This window comes from Brachypodium distachyon, chromosome 1 (genome assembly GCF_000005505.3).
Source record: "Brachypodium distachyon strain Bd21 chromosome 1, Brachypodium_distachyon_v3.0, whole genome shotgun sequence".
Classification (NCBI taxonomy): domain Eukaryota; kingdom Viridiplantae; phylum Streptophyta; class Magnoliopsida; order Poales; family Poaceae; genus Brachypodium; species Brachypodium distachyon.
Genome location: NC_016131.3, coordinates 4,371,235 through 4,392,324, shown reverse-complemented (window position 1 = coordinate 4,392,324; position 21,090 = coordinate 4,371,235). Strand labels below are relative to the sequence as shown.

The window sequence follows — 21,090 nt, the reverse complement described above, 5'->3', positions numbered from 1 at the left end:
CACAAAAGGGTAAAACATAGACATATGAATTTCCGTTCCTCCTTTTCATTTAATATTTCCCTGCCTCTCCAGACCATTCCATTTTTTAACCTGCGACGAAATGGATTGGATCACATCAATGAGCCACCGGCACAATTGTAGCGCGCCCAAAGCGTGCTCGCTACTCAAAGCTCAGGACGTCAGGACGCGCTATGCGGAGCACTTTGAAACAGCTTCTGTCAAAAAATGTCATACGACCAAAAAACGACAAATGTACTGGCACGTCAACCGCATGCTACCAAGACAGGTGCTCACAAATCCTGCTTCAGATGGTAACACCTGAAGAAATTGTAAGAACTGAAGTAACATGCTTCATTTCACCCACTGTATGGTGCAGAAGCTTATGAATTACATGAATGATTTTATGATCGTTCCCCCAAAATAATCTTTGGTAATTTTACACCATCACAAGAATCATTCAATATGTGTTTTTTCTGCCTTCTCTTGGCATGGCCTCACGGCAGAGCAATCATACACAAAACCCGAGCATTCAAACCCTAGTAAACCTCAACGTGCCATTGCTTGTTCTTCTTGAGCTGCGATAGCTTCTGATCCCAGCTCTCTCCCCTCTGCTCTGCCACTTTCTTGAGTGTTTCCTGAATCCCTGGCATCATTCCTTTCAAACCGCAGAAGTAGATGTGTGCACCGCCATCCAAAAGCTTGAAAATTTCATCGCTGTACTCTTCGATCTTGTCCTGAACGTACATCTTGCCACCATTCTTGTTCTTCTGCTCCCTACTTAGTGCTTTGTCAAACCTACAGATTTCAACATGCTCAATTACTACCAGGGCACTGAACACAAGTAGTTTATTCAAGTGACACAGGTTGACAAAAGCATCCAAGTCAATAACAAAATGCTGCTTGGGAAATGTGTAGCAATAAAAGGCGAGACAAGGCCTTATAAGGAAGAAGTCAACTAACCTGAAATTGTCTGGATACTGCTTAAGGTAGCTTGTGAATTCTTCGTCATACAGAAGGCTGTCAGAATTAGCCACACCAAGGAAGAGCCAAGCCAGGCCACCAAATCTGTAATTTGGGACATCTTCCATGAACATGCGACGTAGATACCCACGGTACGGAGCAACACCGGTGCCCGTGGCAATCATGATATGCGTTGCATTTGGATCATCCTCGGGTAGGAGCATTATTTTGCCAGAGGGGCCTGAGATCAGAAAGAAATAGCAGAGAGATGGGTTAGAACATCCACCATATGCCAGGAAATGTGAAGATACACAATTCTACAGGAAAGATGTATGTGCATATTATATATTGAACTTGTATGTGACAGCTAATCAGCCAAACATTGTTTAAACGAAATCTAGCTATTATATCATTGGAAATTAAAGTTTCTTGTTAAAAAAAAAATCAACTGTAACAAATGAAGGATCTGCGAATGCTAGACAGAAGAGAGGTTATTGGGTACTTAGAATCTGCTATTTGTCTCGCTAGTTATAAGAACTTCCTTTCAGCAATTAAGATGTTTCTTAGACTTGGTTGCTAGAATGTAGACTGTAAACCGGTGGCACTGCGAAGCTTCCCTTCTTTCTTAATGCATTGGAAATAGGGTTATTTCCAGCTCCAAGTTTATTTAAATCCGAAGCATTGTGTATGTACCAATACCCTTGTTGACTATCGACTCAAAAACAGATGGTCTGCCTCAGGTGAACTTTAGGAAAATGTAACCAGAAGAACTAAAATTTCTATCATATAACTACTGATACATCCTTTACAACCATCTGAAAGAAATAAGCTAACCTGTCAGCTGAATCTTGTCGCCAGGCTTTGAGTTGCACAAGAAATTACTGCAGACACCGTTCTTCGAGGGGTCCTCCTTGCCAGTTTGAGGATCATAATAAACTGCACGGCGAACACATAAACTGGCGGTCTTTCCATCAAATGAATCTCCATACCTAGTTGATGCAATTGAGTAAAGTCGAACATTCTGTGGGTTTCCAGGCTTCTTTGGGTTCTCTCCCTGACAGATGCACATAAGGTTCGGTGAGCAATGAAGGTAGAGGGCAAAGACATGAACCGTAAAGTAAATGAAATGAATAGATATTGGGTATAGTTATAACCGAAAGCAATTCTCCTACACAAGATCAAGCAGCATGCTGAAACCAAATGTCTACAGATTCAAGCATAATTTCAGTACAGCCTATCTATATATGTTTATAGTCTAGTTCAATAAGATGAAGAATCCATGGTTCACTATTCAGTACGACAAAAGGAAAAACTAAGAAAATGGTAGACAGCAGGAAATACTTACAGGAGGAATAATGCCGTAACTTTGCCCCTCCCAGTAAGGTACATTGCCACCATGATCAATGACGACATGGCAAGTCTCCCCTGGAGCGTTAGGTCCTACCGCCCTCTCAACTGAGACGATGGTTGCCGTGTAAGGCCCCTTGGGCTTGTATGTGTTGAGTGGCGGCTCCTTGGCGCTCTCCAAATGAAGAGGCGTGACAGCAACTTTGCTTTTGCTCGCTTGTTGAACTGAGCAGAGCACCTTGCTCACATGCCTCCGTTGTGCAGCGACCTTGCTTTCGCTCGCCAATGTGGTGCCAATCCATGATCTGTTGGTAAAGCTAAGGTTGCTGCCACCCTGAAGTATAAAAAGGCAAATTTTAGCATAGCAACCTCCAGTAACACTGTAAAGCTGATAGTTCATGGCCTAAGCTAAGGTGCTAAAGCTAAGGTTGCTGGCTTGCTGCCACCCTGAATTTGCACATGCAAACATATATACGCGCAATTGAAGGTAATCACTCTCTGCATCCAAATAGCACGAGGCCAGAATCTTGCAGCGCTATCAGAAATACCTAAAACCGCTCCCTGCTCGAACCAATCCGACCACTTCTAATATAAAACCCCACCAAACCACGCACTGACGAAGCAACACACGGATCCCCACAGGATTCCCCACACGATGACACCCAAAAATGAGCAGAGGGAGTCGGAGCACGCACCTGGATCCGAGAGCTCCTCGCGCCGCGACTCGAGACGACGGGCGCCGAGACGGCCACCTGCAGCAGCAGAGGGCCCCGAAAAAGTCAGCAGCCAGACAGCAAAAGTTAAACGCCGCGCATCGCGAGAAACGCAAGAGGGGATCGCGCGTGCGAACGTACCTGGGACGCAGCAGCGGCAGCGGTCGCCATGGTCCGATGGGTGGCTGGACGGAGGAGGAAGAGGGGTTTTGATCTGGGGGAAGGAGGAGGCGGCGGGTTTATAGGATGGGGATCGGAGGAGCGACTGAGCCCTTGAGGCGACGGAAGGGACGGCGACGTCCTCCCCCCGGGGTTGGCCCGGTGCTAATTAAACAATCAGCAATCAATCGCCCGTAAACTTGGCTAACCCTCGATGGAGCTTCGAATAGAATATTCGATTAAGTTTTGATTATATTAATCAAGTGTCGTCTACAGGGAGAGAATATAGAGAAGGAGAGAGACTTGGCTGCTGGGATGGTCCAGTGAGCCGGCTGAGAAGAGATGGCTGCTTGAGTGCCTGCCTGCCTTGGCTGCTAAAATATGGCCTTGTGGTGCCATGAAAGGCCACTTTGCCTCTCACTCGGATCACAAAGTCAGAGATGCAGAGTTGCAGACCAACCTGGCTAAGGCGCATGCATGAATCGGCGCAGGTTTTACTCGTATGATTTGCATTTGCTTTGCATTCATCCCACAGAGATGAACCTCTGAGCTGAGCTGATCATCCCACTTCGCCATTTTGTCTTGGTTTCCCACGAAAATACAGCATCTGAATACGGGACAGACAAAGTTCACCTTGAATTCTGAGGGCTAAAGAAAAGTGCTCTAAACAGAACTAAAGTTTGAACCGAATCCATAAGCTGTGAATATAGAGTTCAGCTTTCAAGCAGCCCCAGCAAGCTCGTTGTAGTCGTTGTCAGTTCTTGCAGAAACTCCCAGCACAGGTTATAAAAAAGCCTGTTATGTTTCTTTACTGCCTCTCGCCATCTTTGGAAACGCTTGCCAAGAGCAGAGAGCGGTTCTGCACCAGTTTATTGTATTTTTACAGTAGAGGGCCATATGCAGGCCACCAAACAGGCAGCACCTAGAGCTAGAAACATACCTAGTAGTTCACTATCTTTTTCTTCCCACAAGAAGGGCAAAATCTATCCTTAATTTGAGCAAACAACTCATCTACAAACAACACCGGGGTGTTTCCCCCTAGCTACAACACATTGGCTGGTTCAAACCCAGGCCCTTGGATGAGTTGCTGCAGCAGCCACTCAGCCCTGGTTCACAGCCCCATGAGGTGATCCAGGCCTCCATGAGGGCCTCCTCCCCCCATGCTACCATGAGAACCTCCTCCTCCCATGCCAGCGAGGCTTCCTCCCCCTCCCATACCGGCATGAGAGTTTCCTCCTCCCATGCCGGCGATTGTCATGTTATGCAGTAGCTGTTGGAGCCAGCGCCTTGTTACATGATCATCCTGCGTTTGTGAGAAGTTGAACTCGGTAAATGGTCCAAACTCAATGTGCTGATGTTAATGTAAAGCTTGTTGTCTAGTTAGGAAGCTATGAAAGAAACAATTGCTATCCACGTAGCGATGAGCTCAAATGCACCTGAAGGAAGGTGTTGAATGTCCCGTCTTTCAGCACGGTGGGGAGGCAACTATTGAGCGCAGCACATGCCCTGCAAACGATCAGAGATTTTAGGGACGACCAGTTTACACGTAAACGACTTTACAAACAGTAATATTTACAGAGGGTGGCACCTTTGGTTCTCTGTCAGCCTGAGATAGCAGCGGATTATGTGCTTCAGCAATCTTGCAGATGGTTGTTCAGCAAGTGCCTGAACCATCTGTGCCAGCACCGTAGCTACAGCAAAGAAACGCTCAGCAGTAGCACATATGTAACGCAGCCCAATGTCATCAAGCAGAATCTTTTGGACGATAAAGGTGGCCACCTGCAAGTAATGTTATATCTCGACTGAGTTAGTGAGACTAAAGTGCTAAATTCAGATCCCGCAGAATTAAGAAATCCGAACACCTAGGGGGAAAAAACTATCTGACAGCTACAAGTAGTACATCAGTTCACAACAACCAATTAGTTTTTGTTGACATCCACATCATTATTAGCTGCCGCAAGGTAATCTATATGCTAGAAACTAATATGAATGTTACAAGATCACAATATCCCAATAAGATCACAATAACTATCAGACATGCCCCAAAGAAATCAGGTATAACCATGATTTCAGTGTTGCATCATGCATATTTCACACTAGAATAATTAACCATTTAACCATACTAAAGGAACATGTCAATGCACTGAGGATACAAAACATAGAATCGGAACTAGAAGACTATTTGATTTAGAACAAGTGTTAAGGTTCATACTGTTTTTGAAAGTTCACTACCCATCTCCATAGTACGCAGACACAGAGGAATTATTTCAGTTTGAAGCAGAAACCCAATAACTTCAGAATCATCAACCTGCATATATCACAAAACAAAACAAAAGCAAAGAAAATATTGTTATGGTTTGGAAAAAAATGTTGTCCACTAAAAGAAACAATAAAAGCTCTAACAAATCATCAGCCCTTTAGTTCAAACATAGCAGTTTTTATCTGGACTGGGGATCCAAATCCCAATTGGTCTATTTGGTGACTGGATTAATGGAATGAGTATAAAAAGAACAATATTTCTAGTCTACAAAGAAATAAGAATTCAGCCACTCCCACAACATTGATTTTTCCTTCAGCCCATTCACCAACCACAATATGTAAAGATTCATATGGACTATCCCTTCCTAGTCTCACAAATTTCTGGTTTGAAATTACCTTCACGAGAGCGCCAATGACACCCAAGCTGGTAAGCCTCAAGTACTCAAAGGGTCTTGTCTTGCTGGTAGTATTCAAAAATGGGTATAGGTACAGTGGGATGTGAGCTGCAGAGAAAAAAGGAAGGAGCCACCAAAGAAAAAATATATCAATTATTGACCATGCTAATTGAGAAGTACCCCAGTACAAGGACCATTTTCATTTATAACTTCATATGTGATCAACTCCCTGCTAGCTAAGTTCTGCATTGTCACTTTATACTACAATAATATTTTAAAGGTGAAAAAAGTTGGAAAAAGGATAGCTTCTTTTTAACAATGCAAATTACGGAGTATTTAAGCTTTGGTATGAAAATGGAGCAGTCAGTACCATTCAAGAAAGGGATCCTGGTGTCAGGGTGTGAAGCAACGCACTGCAATTGAAAGCAAAAGAAAAATGAGAGTTAGGAAGCACGGAACATAGAACCAATATGGGGAGGTTATAGTGATAGGTAGCATGCAGTATGCTACAGAAAGCGGCAATCTTCTTAATCCACCATGAGGCCAATCAGGAGTGAGGATTCCTTCCTTTCTAATGTAAAAGCGTACCTGAAGAAGTGCAAGTGCATTGCAGACGCGGTTTGATGCAACTGGTGATAAAGTTGGGGGCGAAAGTGAAGGATAAATTGACACAATCTCCTGCAGATGTTTCCAAAAGAACCAAATAAACTGAATGAGGAAAACCATGGAAGTTTCAATAAATTTCATACTGAAATAATTAATAAGGCACACACACAACTATCCTAAATTAAAGAACAATAACTATGTAGTGCATATCTACTCTTGCCACTGCATTCATGATGCAATTTAAAGTGCGCAAGATCTACCTGGAGTAGTGCAGCAATCGTGCCATAGGAGTGCCACAGGAGTGGAGCAAGATCTTGAAAAATCTCTCGCTTCTGAAGAAAGAAAATTCAAGAAACAGATTAAACGACAAATTTTCACCTACTGCCTCCCAAATATATATCCAGGAATGTTGACAGCTCGCAAATGTTCTGCAAAGTTCTTTGCAAGAATTGCACAATCAAGGCAGTTCACACACAATAGGTTCATGTTCTAGCATCCACCAAGTACCTAATCTAGAAGGTCAAGTAATAAACGCATGAATAGGGAAATCCTCAGGAATTTGCAGTCCTAAAGTGCCAATAATAAAACAAATCTTCACCTACTGCCTCCCGATGCATATGCACTCAAACACACAAAAGCACATGTGCACACATCAAATTTTCCTATTGTACCACCTACAATTGTAAGAAAAGGACCCCAAGCAATGTAGTAGCATCGTCAAAGTATTTAAAATGAGGAAGTCTATGGCCATAACTCATAAATGAGTAGCTGGCTCACATTAGCAGCTTTTATTGTCCGAACATCTTATGCGTCCACAGAAATTCACTTTGCACAGCAACCCATTAAATCAGTGAGCCTCACTAATTAGTTGGGACGCTCTACCAAATTATGCATGGGCGACGTCAAAAGCTAGCAAGGACGGAAGATTTCGACAAGCGCAGCATCAGGCTGCGATGAATATACCCTCTGCCTCAGATTGTCTTTTTTCTATAAAAAGCAGGCTAGTCCCAGGTTGGTCTCTTTTTTAGATAACCTGCAGAAGTAGCACAAGCTGTTTCTAGTATAAACCTGGGATAAGTTTGTGAACTCGTCATTAATAGGCATTCCCTACTGTGCAAGGTTCATGTCCTCACATGATTCTCCCCCATACAATTGCAGCATTTTCCATTTTAATCAGAACAAAACCGAACTAAATTGAATAAACCTATCCAATGCACGCGTCCAAACCACCATGCCAGTGATGTCCAATGGAGATCGGTAACTCTTTCCTTTATGAGCGCTGATAACAATTATAGCATAGCAATTTTTAAACAGCCTAGGAGTGTAAGAGAACAGAATAAACACTTTAAAACCTACATATGGTAGCCACAAGCCTATTTGCTTTTGCGACCTGACTAAAACAAACTAAGGAACTGCACAAAATCCCCAAATCCTCATCATATTCAGAAAATCAGAATATGAGCAGGCGGAGTCGCGCTAAATTACCCAACAACAGGACCTCATGGAACTGCCCAGGGGAGATAGGGGAGCAATAGGAGCAATATTGTCATACCAAGGACGGATCAACTAGACAACTAGTAACAGAGCAAGACGGGCGCACAGTGATCTATATACCCTAGATCTCTGCCTGAGCCGATTTACCTACATAACTGCGCAGCACCTGACATCAGATCATCAGGTCCCCAAACCTATCTTTGCCTAAACATCGCATTACATCATCACCAAGGTTGCAGCTTTATCAAGCACCACATGACACACAGAGATTCCCCGATTCCCACCATAAATCTGATCCGCAAACCTTGTTGGAGCGCTAAAAAAAAGGTGAGATTTCCCGCGACATGGGTTGATGGGGAGGGAGGAGGGGGGAACTGACCTTGGAGAGGTCGAGGAGAGCGTTCTCGCGCAGCTCGGGATCGCAGAGGTCGAGCACGAGCTGCTCCGCGGATACCATCTTCCGGTCCCTCACTCCGGCCGCCGCGGGAAGCGCGGACGACGACCCCGAGGGCGCGGGGGGCGGCGGGGGTGGCGGGGAGGGCGCGCCGAAGGAGGAGCCGATGGAGAGAGACGGGGGCAGATTCGCCATTGAGGGTACGGAAGGCGGAGCGGCGGGGGGCAGAGGCAGGCAGGGAGTGGCGTCAGGGAGGGCAGAAACTGAGAGGCTTTCGCAGGCAGATTGCTAGAAGCGGTAGACCACGAGGAGGGGGCAGGAAAGAGTTTTCCAATTTTCCTCCTAGCTGCCATAACGAAAGATTGAGGTTTTTCTCCTATCTTATCCTTGATTACCGTGGACGTTACTGTTACTTTTTAATGTGAAGTTTTTCTTTACAAACACTTTCTTTTATGTGACATTTCATGGGGAGTGACGGGAGAGGAAACCGAGAGGTTTTTGTCGTGAGATGTTAGAAGCGGTAGACTACAAGGAGGTGCCAGGACAGAAATTGGTGTTCGTTTTCCGATTTTTCTCCTTGCTGCCGTGACAAAAGATAGAGTTTTTTCTCGTATAAGCTTTTGTAGGGAGATTTCTAGAAGCGGTAGACTACGAGGAGGAGCCAGGACAGGAACCGACGTCCGTTTCCCGACTTTCCTCCTCGCTGCTGTGACAAAAGATAGAGGTTTTTTCATGTCTTATCCTTAATTATTGCAGACGTTACTTTTATTTTTTCATGTGAAGTTCTTTAGAAACACTTTTATGTGATGTGAGATGGAGGGGGCGGGGGCAGATTAGCCATTGAGGGTACGAAGGTGGAGCGGCGAGCAAGGGGGGGGGGGGGGCAGAGGCAGGCAGGAAGTGGCGTCAGGGAAGGGAGGGAACTGGGAGGCTTTTGCAGGAAGATTGCCAGAAGCGGTAGACTAAGAGGAGGGGCAAGGACGGGAACCAACGTTTGTTTCCCGATTTTCCTTTTCGCTGTCGTGACAAAAGAAAGAGCCTTTTCTTATGCGAAGGTTTTTTAGAAACACTTTTTTATGTGATGTGTGAAAAGGGGGGTGCAGAAGCAAGCAAGGAGTGGCGTCAGCGAGGAGAGAAAACTAAGAGGATGGAGCAGACTACGAGGAGGGATCAGAACAGGATCATGTGTCCGTTTTCCGATTTTCCTCCTCGATGCCGTGACAAAAGATGGAGGTTTTTCTCTTGTCTTATTCTTAGGTAATGTGGACGTTACTGTTACTTTTTTATGTGAAAACATCACCGCCGCTTGTCTTCCCGGCGGTTGTTTCCCAACTTTGTTACATGTCGTGACGAAAGATCAAGCTTTGTTGGCCTTGTCCTGTGCATCTCCGTTGCTTGTGTTTTCGGCGGCCGTTTCCGAACTTTGCTCCTTGCCGTGACAAAAGATCAAACTTTTTTGCGTTGTCCTTGCTAATACGGGCGTTACTATTACTTTATCACGCGTTCTACTCGTACGCTGTCACGGCACGGATTTAGCGGGATGGACTCCACGCATCACCGCCGCTTGTGCTCCTGGCCTCCGTTTCTCAACTTTGCTCCCTGTCGTGAAAAAAGATCAAGCTTTTTTGCATTATCCTTACTAATGCGGGCGTTACAATTACCTTACCATGCATTCTACTCCGAGTATGATCTATTTAAATCAAGAAATCTCGTCAATCTAATCTTTGCATAAAGTCCCGCACTCCATATTAAAACGCCTTCGGAGTTTCATGCAACTCATGAGTAGATGTTCCATATAAAAGACATGTGAAGAGTAAAGATGAGAGAGAAAGGTCTATGATGCAAGATTAACATTAGGTTGGATCTCTCTACATTCATCGTGGGTTATCATTTTGGGAAGAGTGTATTATAGAATGATTTTGTCAATCTGTCACTGCATGGCTTGGACATTCTTAATTTATTCATCCTTTTGTGGACATGTTTATCACGCACTTGGTGTGCTTAGAAATATAATGGAGTGTAACACATAACATGATAAGCCGTATAGTATGTTTTCTGAACCTATAAACAACGGAACCAAGATTCGATGCCATACCTTTTCTCGAGATATGTGTCAATGTAATGACAAAACACAATTAACTACTCCTAAGTACGAACAGTGACAAGGCGAGGACATGTACTCCATGTCATAGATGAGAGCACGCAAGTTGAGATGAGTGACGTATCCGGTCAAAACCTCGTTGACTGCAAACATGCAAACTATCCTCGCAGACCGTAGCATAAAAATACACGGCTTGAATTAAAGCTGAAAATTCCAACCAGCCGCTTAAACTCAATCTAAGGAGGTTATTTGCAAAAAGCGAAACCAAACAAGTCCTCAGTGAATGTTGGGCTTCTCTCTGGGCCTAAATGCATCAATGGATTTGCGACCCACCGGCCCGCATGTACCGTCCCCTGTCAAATGCACAACCCATCAGCCTCCGCCTCCCTCCGCCTCTCTAAACCCCAGGACGAACCCTAGCTTCCCAGGAGCACCACCCGAAGACCCCACAAGAGGTGGCGGCGCTGAAATCTTCTTCTCCTCGCATCCACATCTCTTCGTCTCGCTAAACCTCGAATCTCACCTTCCTTGTTTCAGATCTCCGCGCGCTCGGTCCGGTTCGGTCTTCGGAGCTCAAGACATGGCGTAAGATCCCATTGAAATCTTTGCTCGTTACATCATTTGCTGTCTTTGCTGCTTGTGTCGTTCGTTTGGGCCTTGATTGATGTCTGTAGCCGTGGAATCCGACTGCATCCCTATGTGTGTGCTGGTATGGCGTCTCAATTGTTAGGCGTGTAGTGGACTCTGGATGAAAGGCGCATGTTTGTTCGGGCTAGCTATCGCGTTACCTTGAAGGAATTTTCTGCTGTTATGGAAACTCCATCTTTGGCATATCAAGTGATTGTTGAGCATGTCTTGTTCGTGTTTAATTGTTTCTATCCAACTGTGTAGCTGCTTTATGATGATACGCGTGTAGCATGATTTGTGGAACTTACAGTGAAAATTGTTTGCATGTCACCAGCTAGTTACATGGGTTGAAAGGCAGCGTATGGTATACAGCTATGTAAAATACCTGATCAAGAGCAGCATATGCTTGTATTGAGTTAAAATGGTGTCTGCCGATTGCAGTCCTGCAGATTGTGTGCACCTTTGTATTCATAATGTGTACTCATAATGCAAGCTTGTATTTGGTAGCTGTAGTATAACATGTGTTGTAGGAAGACGACTATTGACAGAGGATGCCCTAGAGTTAGTCATTACCTGATGCATTGCTTTCTGAACAACTGATCAATATGCCATGAAATGTTGGAAGAAGACTCTGGATAGAGTGATGTGATTGTGTTGTGTTTTTATGCTGATGGTGCTCGTTTGGTCATTATCTGATGCATTGCTCTCTAAGAACTATCAAGTTCTCCCGGTAATACAGATGCAATTGATGGCTAGTTTTTCTGTTGATCGAGTCTTTCCTTTATCCTAATCAGGGAGGATGCACCAGTTGAGGTAGCTGCACCGGCTCCAGCACCAACTCCGGTTCTTGGCGAGCCCATGGACCTGATGACTGCCCTGCAGCTTGTGATGAAGAAGTCAAGTGCTCATGATGGCCTTGTCAAGGGGCTTCGTGAAGCTGCAAAGGCAATTGAGAAGCATGCTGCCCAGATTTGTGTGCTTGCTGAGGATTGCGACCAGCCTGATTACGTGAAACTTGTGAAGGCACTCTGTGCTGAGCACAACGTTCACTTGGTCACCGTGCCTAGTGCTAAAACTCTTGGCGAGTGGGCTGGGGTTAGTATTACAATATTTGTGTTTTTCCAGATTCTTACCTCACAATCATCTGCATAAACATGAGTTTAGTCACATCTAAATAAGATTTCAACTTTAGGTTACAGTACTTGTCTATCACGGAGATTAATGAGTCTGTATATGTGCTAAATATTCTATTTTTTTTGTTGCTTAGCTTGTAGCTTAAAATTCTTGCATGCAGTTTGATGATAGTTAGTTTGCAAGCCGCCTTTGTGGAAGTTCCAGTTACTTGATCCTCACAAACTTCAATGTGCTCTGTTTGATACAGCTTTGCAAGATTGATACTGAGGGTAAGGCAAGGAAGGTCGTGGGCTGCTCATGCGTCGTTGTCAAGGTAAAGAACATATCCTACTGTGGCGAAAGAAGAGAATCTGCTTCCGTTGTAGTGCAAAGATGAATCTAATTCCAATCTAACTTTGTCTGTTCCTCCTATTGATCAGGACTATGGTGAAGAAACAGAGGGTCTTAACATAGTGCGGGAATATGTGTCTTCGCACTAGGTGCAGCCTTCCATTACGCGGATCATTCAAGATGCCATTAGTCTGAGTTTAAATTTGTGTTACGTTCTGGAATTTATTAGGTTATGAAGATTATGATATGTGATTTTGTCGGCTAAAAGTTTTGTTTATGGTGTGGGATGTTATGTCTAATTGCCAGAGATGCAGATCTACATATTTCCTTTTGCCGGTGATATCTAAACATAATATACTGTTCACTTGCGTATGAAAGTTATCTAGACAGTCTTATATCCTGTGTTTAAAGACCTTTTGTAACTTGTGACCCCTTTTACTTTTTCCATTGTAATGTGTTTGGCTGTTGTGTACGTTCCTAGCATTTTGCAACCCAAAAGGAAGTGCTGCGGGCCTCTGCTTGTAAGAGATCTGCTTAGTGACAAGAATTCTGATGAAAGCCCCCAATCACTAGCGAGTTTCGATATGGTAGAGCATCTGGAGCTTTATAAATTCATGAAATTACCCAATCAGAGGACACATCTTGAGATGGACTACTCAACATGTAAGTAGCATTCCAGTTTAATAAGAGACACGTTCTCAAGATGGATGACCCATACATGTAAGTAGCATTCCAGTTTAATAGCTCCAGACACACATTCTCAAGATGGATAACCCATACATGTAAGTAGCATTCCAGTTGTAACTCCAGAAATAAACTGGAATCTCAGGTTTGTAAAGTAGGCACTTCCCCAACAAAGGCTCTGCATCAGCTCGTCAGGAACCTCCACAGCACCACAGCTTATTGAATTTAGGGTAAAACTCTGAAGTCTTAAACTCAAGACACTGAAACTAGCTACAGTTCGGAGTCACAGCACACCATTACAGGATTAGTATATTGGAAGCATGTGTATACGCTTCGCTCACCAGTCTATTCCTAAATTCCTGGAGGTAAAGAGACCTTCGACGTAGAGAATTACCGGTCCAGATGACCTTACAAAACTCTGCATTTGAGCCCTTGCTGAATTTTCTGCAAGGTTAAAACAAGCAGTGAACAAAGCCACACGAGGTCAGAATTAATTATACATTTCTACCACAGTGGAAAAGCTAAGATATCTTATTGTGACTTTATCTTTTGGATAAAATTCGATCACTATTATTTTTCTCTTTATGCAGCATGATTAACTTATCCACAACTGAACAATATGTGCTTTTGCATATAACTTGCTCTCAATAACAATACGCTATGTAAATACACTAAATTGATGGCAATGCTTTACAAGGCAATGAAAAGCAATGCGATGCCACCGTGTCAGCAAAATATGTGAGCAGCATGCTTGGCATGGAAGTTCAGAGAAATAACAAATGTAAACTGCAGAAGAGGGAAATCTGTATCCTGGAGATCAGGACACTCACCATCTTCATTTAGTTTCTTCAGGAGCTGCGACTTAGAAGGAAGGGCGTACATTCCAGCACCAACTGCTTTCCTTATGGCCCATCCATGGTGAGGAGCGAACACCTGAGCATAAGCCTTTGATGCTGCATCCCTCAGGGAGTTGCCTCTGAAACAATTGAAAAAGAATATGAACATCTTGATAACATTTACTCAGCAGGCCTCTAAAAATAGCAAAAATTAGGGGTTGACGACATAACATAAGCTACAGCACTATTCAGTTTGTAAATCACACTTACTCTGTAACTAATATCTGCTCAAACAGAACTTTCACCATATCGATCCCGCGCTTAACCCTCAGTAGATTCCTTGTATGGTTCCCTGCCTGCCTGACAGTGCCCTTCTGAATGTCTAGCTCAACCATGGAGGGCAACGTTGAAATCGACTTGGATGCATCCAGCAAATCGTCAACCTACACGGTAAGAGCAAGTAATCAGACAAAATCACAAAATAAAGCCCTGAAAAGGGGATTCCACGATTAATTAGGTAATAATGGACACCAAGTCAGTCATCAAGCACGAAGGAGTATATAAGGTTCTGGTAATAGGAGAACATGTGAACTGGTCACATTTCATATACAGTCTCAGAACTGTATGGACTCTTTGTTCGCTAAGCAGTATTTTCTAAGACCTTAAGCATACATCGGAACAAGCATAACACAATAGCTGAATTAGATGGTTTTGATCCTGATGTAGTGATGTGCACACAATAATTGGTTTGATACGATTCAGAATATGACTGAGATCATTTCGCCTCCATTCTCCTAGCCTTAAACAACCAAACTTCAAGGGACCACTACAATTAATTTATCTTACTGCGTAGATAAATGTACAGCTATCCAGTTTTGCGGTTTTGAGATCATTTCGCCCCAACCTCACAGCTTCAGATAACTAATGTTCCGGGAATCACCTCAACTAGCAATTACCTGAGAGCATACAAGTACAGCAAAGAATAACGAACACCTAACTCGCCCTAAGCAGCGGAGAGTTCCCGGGAGGAATCGCGACACGCGAGGAGCTGGAAGCTAGAGCAGAGAGCGGGGAGGATAGAGATTTAGAGAGCAGAGGGGCGCGCTTGCCTTGGCGACGTAGTCCATCTCGGCGAACTTGAAGGCGATGCCGAGGCAGCCGAAGAGGACGGAGACGTGGGAGCACGCGCGCGAGAAGTCCCCCGCCACCATCGCCGCGGGCGGCTGCTGCTTCGCTACGGCCGCCAGCTCCTCGAACGACGCGCCGATACGCCGCAGCGGCTTGTCCGCTTCGCTCGACATCTGCAGAGGGTCTGTCGGTCGGCCCGCCGCGAAGGCTCACCGGCAGAGGTCGGCGGGCGGGCGGGCGGGCGGGCGGGGCAAAGGGTGTGTGCTCGGCTCGGCCTCGGGGTGGTGTGATGCTCTTTGCTTTCGGTGGTTCTACGCGTTGTTGTTATTGCGAAGAGGGTGACGCGGCGGCGATGATGGCGAGGTAAATGTCGGCTCTGGGCTGGGCCGGAAAGAGTGTAGCAGGCTCGGCCCGTGGGACGTTTTTCTTTTCTAATACTGTACAATTTCTTTTTTTTTAACTAATACCGTACAATTTCAGAAAAGAATTGTTCGATGTTGCTGCACGGTTAGAGAAAAGAACTGTTTCATCTTTGAATCTCTGTTCTAAATAAGGGCGTATTTTGTTTTATTTGGTCGAAATCTTTGACCAGTAATATATTTATTCCATCCCATATTAAGTATCACAATTTTGTCTAAATACGCATGTTGCGACATTTAATATGGGACGAAGAAAGTATATTTGTGTTAAAACGCGTTTAGATACATATGTATTTAGAAAAAAAAAATACAACACTCGGTATCGTACTGGGGAGTACTTATTTTGTTTATGATTATGATTTGTACATGAAAAATCTTTTTTATTTTACAAAAACAAACACCTCTTTTTATTTTGAAACTAAACAAACTTCTCTTTACATCACATGAATTTTGAAACTACTTCCTTTAGTATTTTCATCGCAACCTTCCCTCGCTCTGGGTCATCTCGCTGCCGAGCGCCCCCCAGCCCCCTCGCTCCGTCGCTCGTCTTCGTCCTCGCGCGAGCGCCGCCACCAGGTTGATCTCTCCTTCGATTCTCTCGCTCCCGTCCGTTTCTCCTCTCATCACCTCACGAATGGATTCCGCCCTTTTAGCCCCCGTTTCATCTCCTTAATCCCTCCCAATTCGAAACCGAGGCAAAAATCAAGGTAGGGCGGCCGCCCTACTGGGTCCTCCGCCGTGGCTGTGAGGTTTGAACCCTGATTTCTCTTCGTGCGATACGACGAAATTTGTGTAAATGATTCCAATTGGCATACACCGGTTGCAAATTAGTTTGCTGTTAGCGTCGTAATCCGACCACCCACCCATATCCTTCGCATATTCTTCTTCTTGGACGGGGTTTTCAGTTTTGTGCATCCACGTGAATCTTCTGACCAGTTATTTAGAATTTCCCCTTACAATTTAGATATGCGTAGCAAAAAACAATATATCTAAATATATGTTGCGTATTTCTGAGGGAATTTGAATATTGGTCACCTTCACAAAATAATGTGATATGATGTTAAATCCTGCGCTGGTTGCAATCTGTACAGCACAATAGCATAGGGAAATAATTGTTCATTGCTTTATCATCTGCTTAACCTTCCCTCTGTATGACATTCTGAACTAGAACAAGAAAGGGTTCTGGTCTGCCATGGCTTTCCCAGCTCCAGCTGCTGCTTTTTCTGGATGATAACCTGCCAATTCATTGAGGTGAGGCTGCTGCTGCTCAAACTAATTCTAGTTCATGAAACACAGTTTTCTTGCGGCAAGACTTGCGGCAAGAGAGTTGATGGGCTGAATGCCAAGCCTCTGAAGCCATCAGCTAAGCCATCGGCAAGGAAGGCCCTGCGTGATGTGTCCAACACCGGCAAGCCCCTAGTGCCTAACATTTGTAATGGCACTGCTTTGAAGGACAGCTCCGTCCTGAAAGAGAAGTCTACTCTGCGCAGCCAAGAAGCCATTAAGAACCCAGTGAAGAAGGCTACAATCTTTGCTGACGAAATGACAAAAAAATGTCATGAATGGGCTAAGGATGGGGTTGAGAGCACCCACTTCACTGGGAATGATGCTCAGAAGTTGGATGATGACAAGCTAGACAAACGTAAGAATTTGCATCTTCGTTTTGCCAGTTCATATGTAGGCAGACCTTTCAATAGGTACATATGACTCATTATACCAACTATGCAGGTGTCAAGAAGAAAGTGGAGAAGATAATGTCAGCATTGCATGACTGGCCAGATGTGATATTTGATCCTGTGGTGTTTCCATCTAAGGTAAGCTACCCACATCCATATTGTTTCGATTGTCTGAATGTCGATAACCTGGCAACTTACATCCAGGCAAGCTAATCATGGTAGCGTTATTAAACAGGAAGAATGTGTATCTCAGTATGCCCTGATATCTACTTCACTCAGGTTTCCTTCTAACAAGATGCATTATTGAGCTACTATATTTTTCCTCACGCCAGAAGCATAGATCCTAAAACTGACATGGTAATTTGCCACTGTTTCTTTTTGCTAATATGGGAAAAAATAAGTCACTCAGAAGAGCTTAATGTAGTATATGATCTTCCCATACATGTTCTTGTTGAAACTTACTATATGATGTCTTCTACCACACAAAAAGCATATTTAGCATATTGAATATTGATTGGCAAGCGAGTTCACACTATCTGTATCCTAGCAAATAATTCTTCAGTTGAGAAGCATATTGTGTGCCTTACTACCTTAATGTCTTCTTTGAATTAAGAACCAGTTTATGTACAGATCTTTTTCGTTGGTTGCTAAACCATTCTTTGGGAAAAGTTATCCTAGCGATATCTTCCCTTTGATAATTGCTAGTAGCATTGAAGGAATTTGCTTTCACTGCTTCCCTGCAGTTGCTTTTTTTGCATTTATCCCTAACGAGATTGCATGGATACTAGTATTATCAATGTTGTCTATTTTGTCCATCTTTTTTATGTAAATGTATCTCCAAGTATTCACTGCCCAATAACATCTGAACCAACAGCCATTCCTTAGTTTGTCTGGTCTGTTGTTGTTATCGGCATATGTCCGTGTCTGTCATTTGTTTGTGCTCAAGTTATCAACATTTCTGGTTTCTGTTGATTTTTCCCTCTGATGTATTACATTGATACCCAAATGTAATATCTTTTTGTTGATGATTCAGACAGTTGCAACATTTTATGAAGAAGTAAATGGTCTGGAACTGGAGCCTGAGATTCTTCCGGACATCAATAGGCATCTCTCAAGTTCAAGTCTATTGCTCCCTTGCAGTCAAATGATGCCACATCTTAGTCTTAATTTCTCAATGTGCAATTTTGCTTGAGTTTTCATGCAACTAACTCCTACGCATCATGCAGGCGGTCTTCCAAAGTTAAATGAAAGATTCTTTTGGTGAAACTGAGCTTGACAATTACCTATTCCTGGAGAACAAGCCTATTGAGTTTGAGCTGAAAGACAGACTAGTCGCCATCCCTTGAGCCTGGAATGAACTGAAGAATCTGTCCACCTGAAAACTCCAAGCTCTTGTTGTTTGTCACTGTCTTTGCAACACTGCTTGCCCAGGATTAGTTTAATGTAGTATTAGAATGTTAGGTGTTGTTCTGCCATCTGTTCCGATGGATGTGGTGATTGTGTGACATACAGACCAAAATTACTTTTGGATTTCAGCTTCTTAGTGCGGAAACAGCTTAGATTCCTGTTTGTTTTGGCTTAGTTTCCAGTCAGTGATATGTACATATGTTGGGTGTAAGAATTGAAGATGCCGAAGAAAATTTAGGTTGCTGTTTGTGGTACTGCTGCTTCTATTCTTAATTGTGTGGATTTGATCACCCATATCAGCTGAAAGTCCAAAACTTTATACTCCCTCCTTCCACTAAAATAGGAACGGAGGGAGTCGGCGAGTACTGCTACAAGGCCGAGCCCCCATCCACTGCATCGAGCTTTCCTTCTCCATAGAAGGATGCCTCCATGTTTCCTTTCAATCCATCTGGAGTTTCTCCATTTTCGTGCTTGCCCAACACTAGTTGCAGCCAAAATCCACATGATGCACCCTAAATCTAAATCTACTGTGGAATAGAATATCTTACCGCAATCCATATCTGTAGAGTAACTTCGTGCGAATGTGAGGCTGGCAGATGTGTCATCAGAGACTTAAATACTAAGAATCAGATCAAGGATCATATTGTTGCAGTATTTTCTCATCATCTGACACATACAGCCGTCGCAACTTCTGATTAAATCTTGGTGCTAACAAAGCTGTTCTTAGAATCTGTCCGTTTCAAAACTTCTAATTAAATATTGGTCCAACAAATTAAAGGCTTTGATCTAGATAAATGTGAAGATTGATTCGGATCCAGTTATAAGTAACTTGCATTTTACTATCGAACTCACATTACAATTTGTCTGGGCATCTTTGAACATGAGACCCATGGTACCTAACCAAAAATGAAGTCGATATGCAAATGGGCCTCTGAACTGAACAATGTAATTTAATGCGCTATTTACGGTGAATTGTCTCCAAAACACCTCCACGAGATCACAGGAAAACCTCCCTCGCGGACGAGATATTTGGGTCATCCATCTCGCAAACGAAGAAATTGCCACAAAACATGACAAGGTTTTGGGACAGAGTGAGTTTGCTTTGCGTCTAAATACAACAAAAAAGAAAAATGTTTCAAAGAACCAAGGCATGTGCCAACGGAAAGGGCCCAGAAAATCATCGAGTAATCAGATCCAGGTGAGTTGAAAGCTGGCTTGGGATTCGATCTAGCAAGATGGCAGGAAAATTTGCCGATTGTCTGGACCGGACTTGTGTTTCGAGATCCAAACAAGAAGCTGAACTTGCAAACAATCGCGAGAGAAAAATATACGGCAGAAAACACGTAGAGCACAATCAAAATAGTAAGGGAAAAACAATTGGTGAGAAAAATCGTGCGGATGTGCCAACGGAAAGGGCCCGGAAAATCATCGAGTAATCAGATCCAGGTGAGTTGAAAGCTGGCTTGGGATTCAATCTTGCAAGATGGCAGGATGATTTGCCAATTGGCTGGATCTGGGAATTTCGAGATCCAAACAAGAAGCTGATCTTGCAATACCAGGAACACAAATCTTGAGTTCGACAAGAAAACAAACGGAGGATATGAAAAAGATTATTAAAGGCGAGCAAGCAAACATCGAATCAATCTATTCCAAAGCGAGAAAGCTCAACCAAAGAAAATCCCCCAGAAAAATCAACCAACGGGCGAATGCATCTGCCGAGGAGTCAGATTAGATAACTATGTCAATCAGCACAGGTCCAGCGAACCGGATCCTAAGACTGGGGCGACAAAAATTGAAGTCATCATGCTCCGTTGCATTGCAGACCTGGAAATTTGGAATCGAAAACAGCTTCGAAGAAGAAAAACAAGAGGTAGGAACAAAATCGTGAGATGCGCGACCGCGGCTGATTGATGTAGGATTTGTTGAGGGGACTGCGGCTGTATTTAACTGAGGGTGGAGGGGAATTAGGGTTTCTTCACATGGGCCTTATGGAGATTTGGGACTGGAACGAGCTGTAATGGGCCATGACTTATGACGGGCTGTAACACCTTCGTTGAATTGTTGGGCGGCCCTGCTCTTATAGGACTTGGTAGGAGAGTAATCAAAGTCCCCAAAGAAAAAGAGAGAGTTGCTCTAAAAAGAGAGAGAGAGAGTAGTCAAAGGATTTAAAAATTATGGTTTTGCTATATTTAAGTTGATTACTCAGTCATTGGATATGGTTTGTATTTTAAAATTTGCAACAAACGATGGAAAGAGAAGAGTGTGAAAGGGCATTTCGATCCCTAAGTGTTTTGGTGTTAATGACAACATGACTCGTGGACTAACCGTGTGATCGAGTGTTTCAGATGTGAGATCAAATGGCACAAGACGGTTCGTTGCCCTCAAAAAGGAAGGAAACGTAAAAGGATTTACGGCTTTTTA

At 43.7% G+C, this 21,090-nt stretch overlaps 4 protein-coding genes, 2 non-coding genes and 1 pseudogene across 6 annotated transcripts; 2 read left to right on the top strand and 5 right to left on the bottom strand.

The window, feature by feature from the left end:
• Positions 1–287: 287 nt before the first annotated feature.
• LOC100843597 (ferredoxin--NADP reductase, root isozyme, chloroplastic) lies at positions 288–3,793 on the bottom strand. Its single transcript, XM_003558148.4, has 6 exons — positions 3,162–3,793; positions 3,003–3,059; positions 2,306–2,641; positions 1,795–2,014; positions 961–1,201; positions 288–795 (listed from the first exon to the last, which is right to left on the bottom strand). Exons 1-6 carry the CDS (start codon positions 3,189–3,191, stop codon positions 537–539), a joined length of 1,143 nt encoding a protein of 380 aa, XP_003558196.1. The 5' UTR covers positions 3,192–3,793; the 3' UTR covers positions 288–536.
• Positions 3,794–3,960: 167 nt separating this feature from the next.
• Positions 3,961–8,625, bottom strand: LOC100841771 (CCR4-NOT transcription complex subunit 9). The gene is made up of 9 exons (XM_003558142.4): positions 8,313–8,625; positions 6,700–6,771; positions 6,422–6,511; positions 6,204–6,246; positions 5,835–5,941; positions 5,392–5,487; positions 4,768–4,958; positions 4,616–4,685; positions 3,961–4,482 (listed from the first exon to the last, which is right to left on the bottom strand). The coding sequence occupies exons 1-9, from the start codon at positions 8,520–8,522 to the stop codon at positions 4,291–4,293; spliced, it is 1,071 nt and encodes a 356-aa protein (XP_003558190.1). The 5' UTR covers positions 8,523–8,625; the 3' UTR covers positions 3,961–4,290.
• A 2,145-nt stretch (positions 8,626–10,770) lies between these two features.
• Positions 10,771–12,943, top strand: LOC100839439 (40S ribosomal protein S12). The gene is made up of 5 exons (XM_003558135.4): positions 10,771–10,883; positions 10,966–11,013; positions 11,850–12,150; positions 12,437–12,502; positions 12,609–12,943. Exons 2-5 carry the CDS (start codon positions 11,009–11,011, stop codon positions 12,666–12,668), a joined length of 432 nt encoding a protein of 143 aa, XP_003558183.1. The 5' UTR covers positions 10,771–10,883; positions 10,966–11,008; the 3' UTR covers positions 12,669–12,943.
• A 222-nt stretch (positions 12,944–13,165) lies between these two features.
• On the bottom strand, positions 13,166–15,452 carry LOC100836492 (accelerated cell death 11). Its single transcript, XM_014897527.2, has 4 exons — positions 15,149–15,452; positions 14,310–14,482; positions 14,034–14,179; positions 13,166–13,647 (listed from the first exon to the last, which is right to left on the bottom strand). The coding sequence occupies exons 1-4, from the start codon at positions 15,338–15,340 to the stop codon at positions 13,541–13,543; spliced, it is 618 nt and encodes a 205-aa protein (XP_014753013.1). The 5' UTR covers positions 15,341–15,452; the 3' UTR covers positions 13,166–13,540.
• A 1,361-nt stretch (positions 15,453–16,813) lies between these two features.
• Positions 16,814–18,805, top strand: LOC100834045 (annotated as a pseudogene).
• A 463-nt stretch (positions 18,806–19,268) lies between these two features.
• Positions 19,269–19,341, bottom strand: LOC112270243. Its single transcript, XR_002962643.1, has one exon. It is a non-coding gene; the product is annotated as a small nucleolar RNA Z199 (small nucleolar RNA).
• Positions 19,342–20,389: 1,048 nt separating this feature from the next.
• Positions 20,390–20,478, bottom strand: LOC112270304. Its single transcript, XR_002962699.1, has one exon. It is a non-coding gene; the product is annotated as a small nucleolar RNA U31b (small nucleolar RNA).
• Between the last annotated feature and the right edge of the window lie 612 nt (positions 20,479–21,090).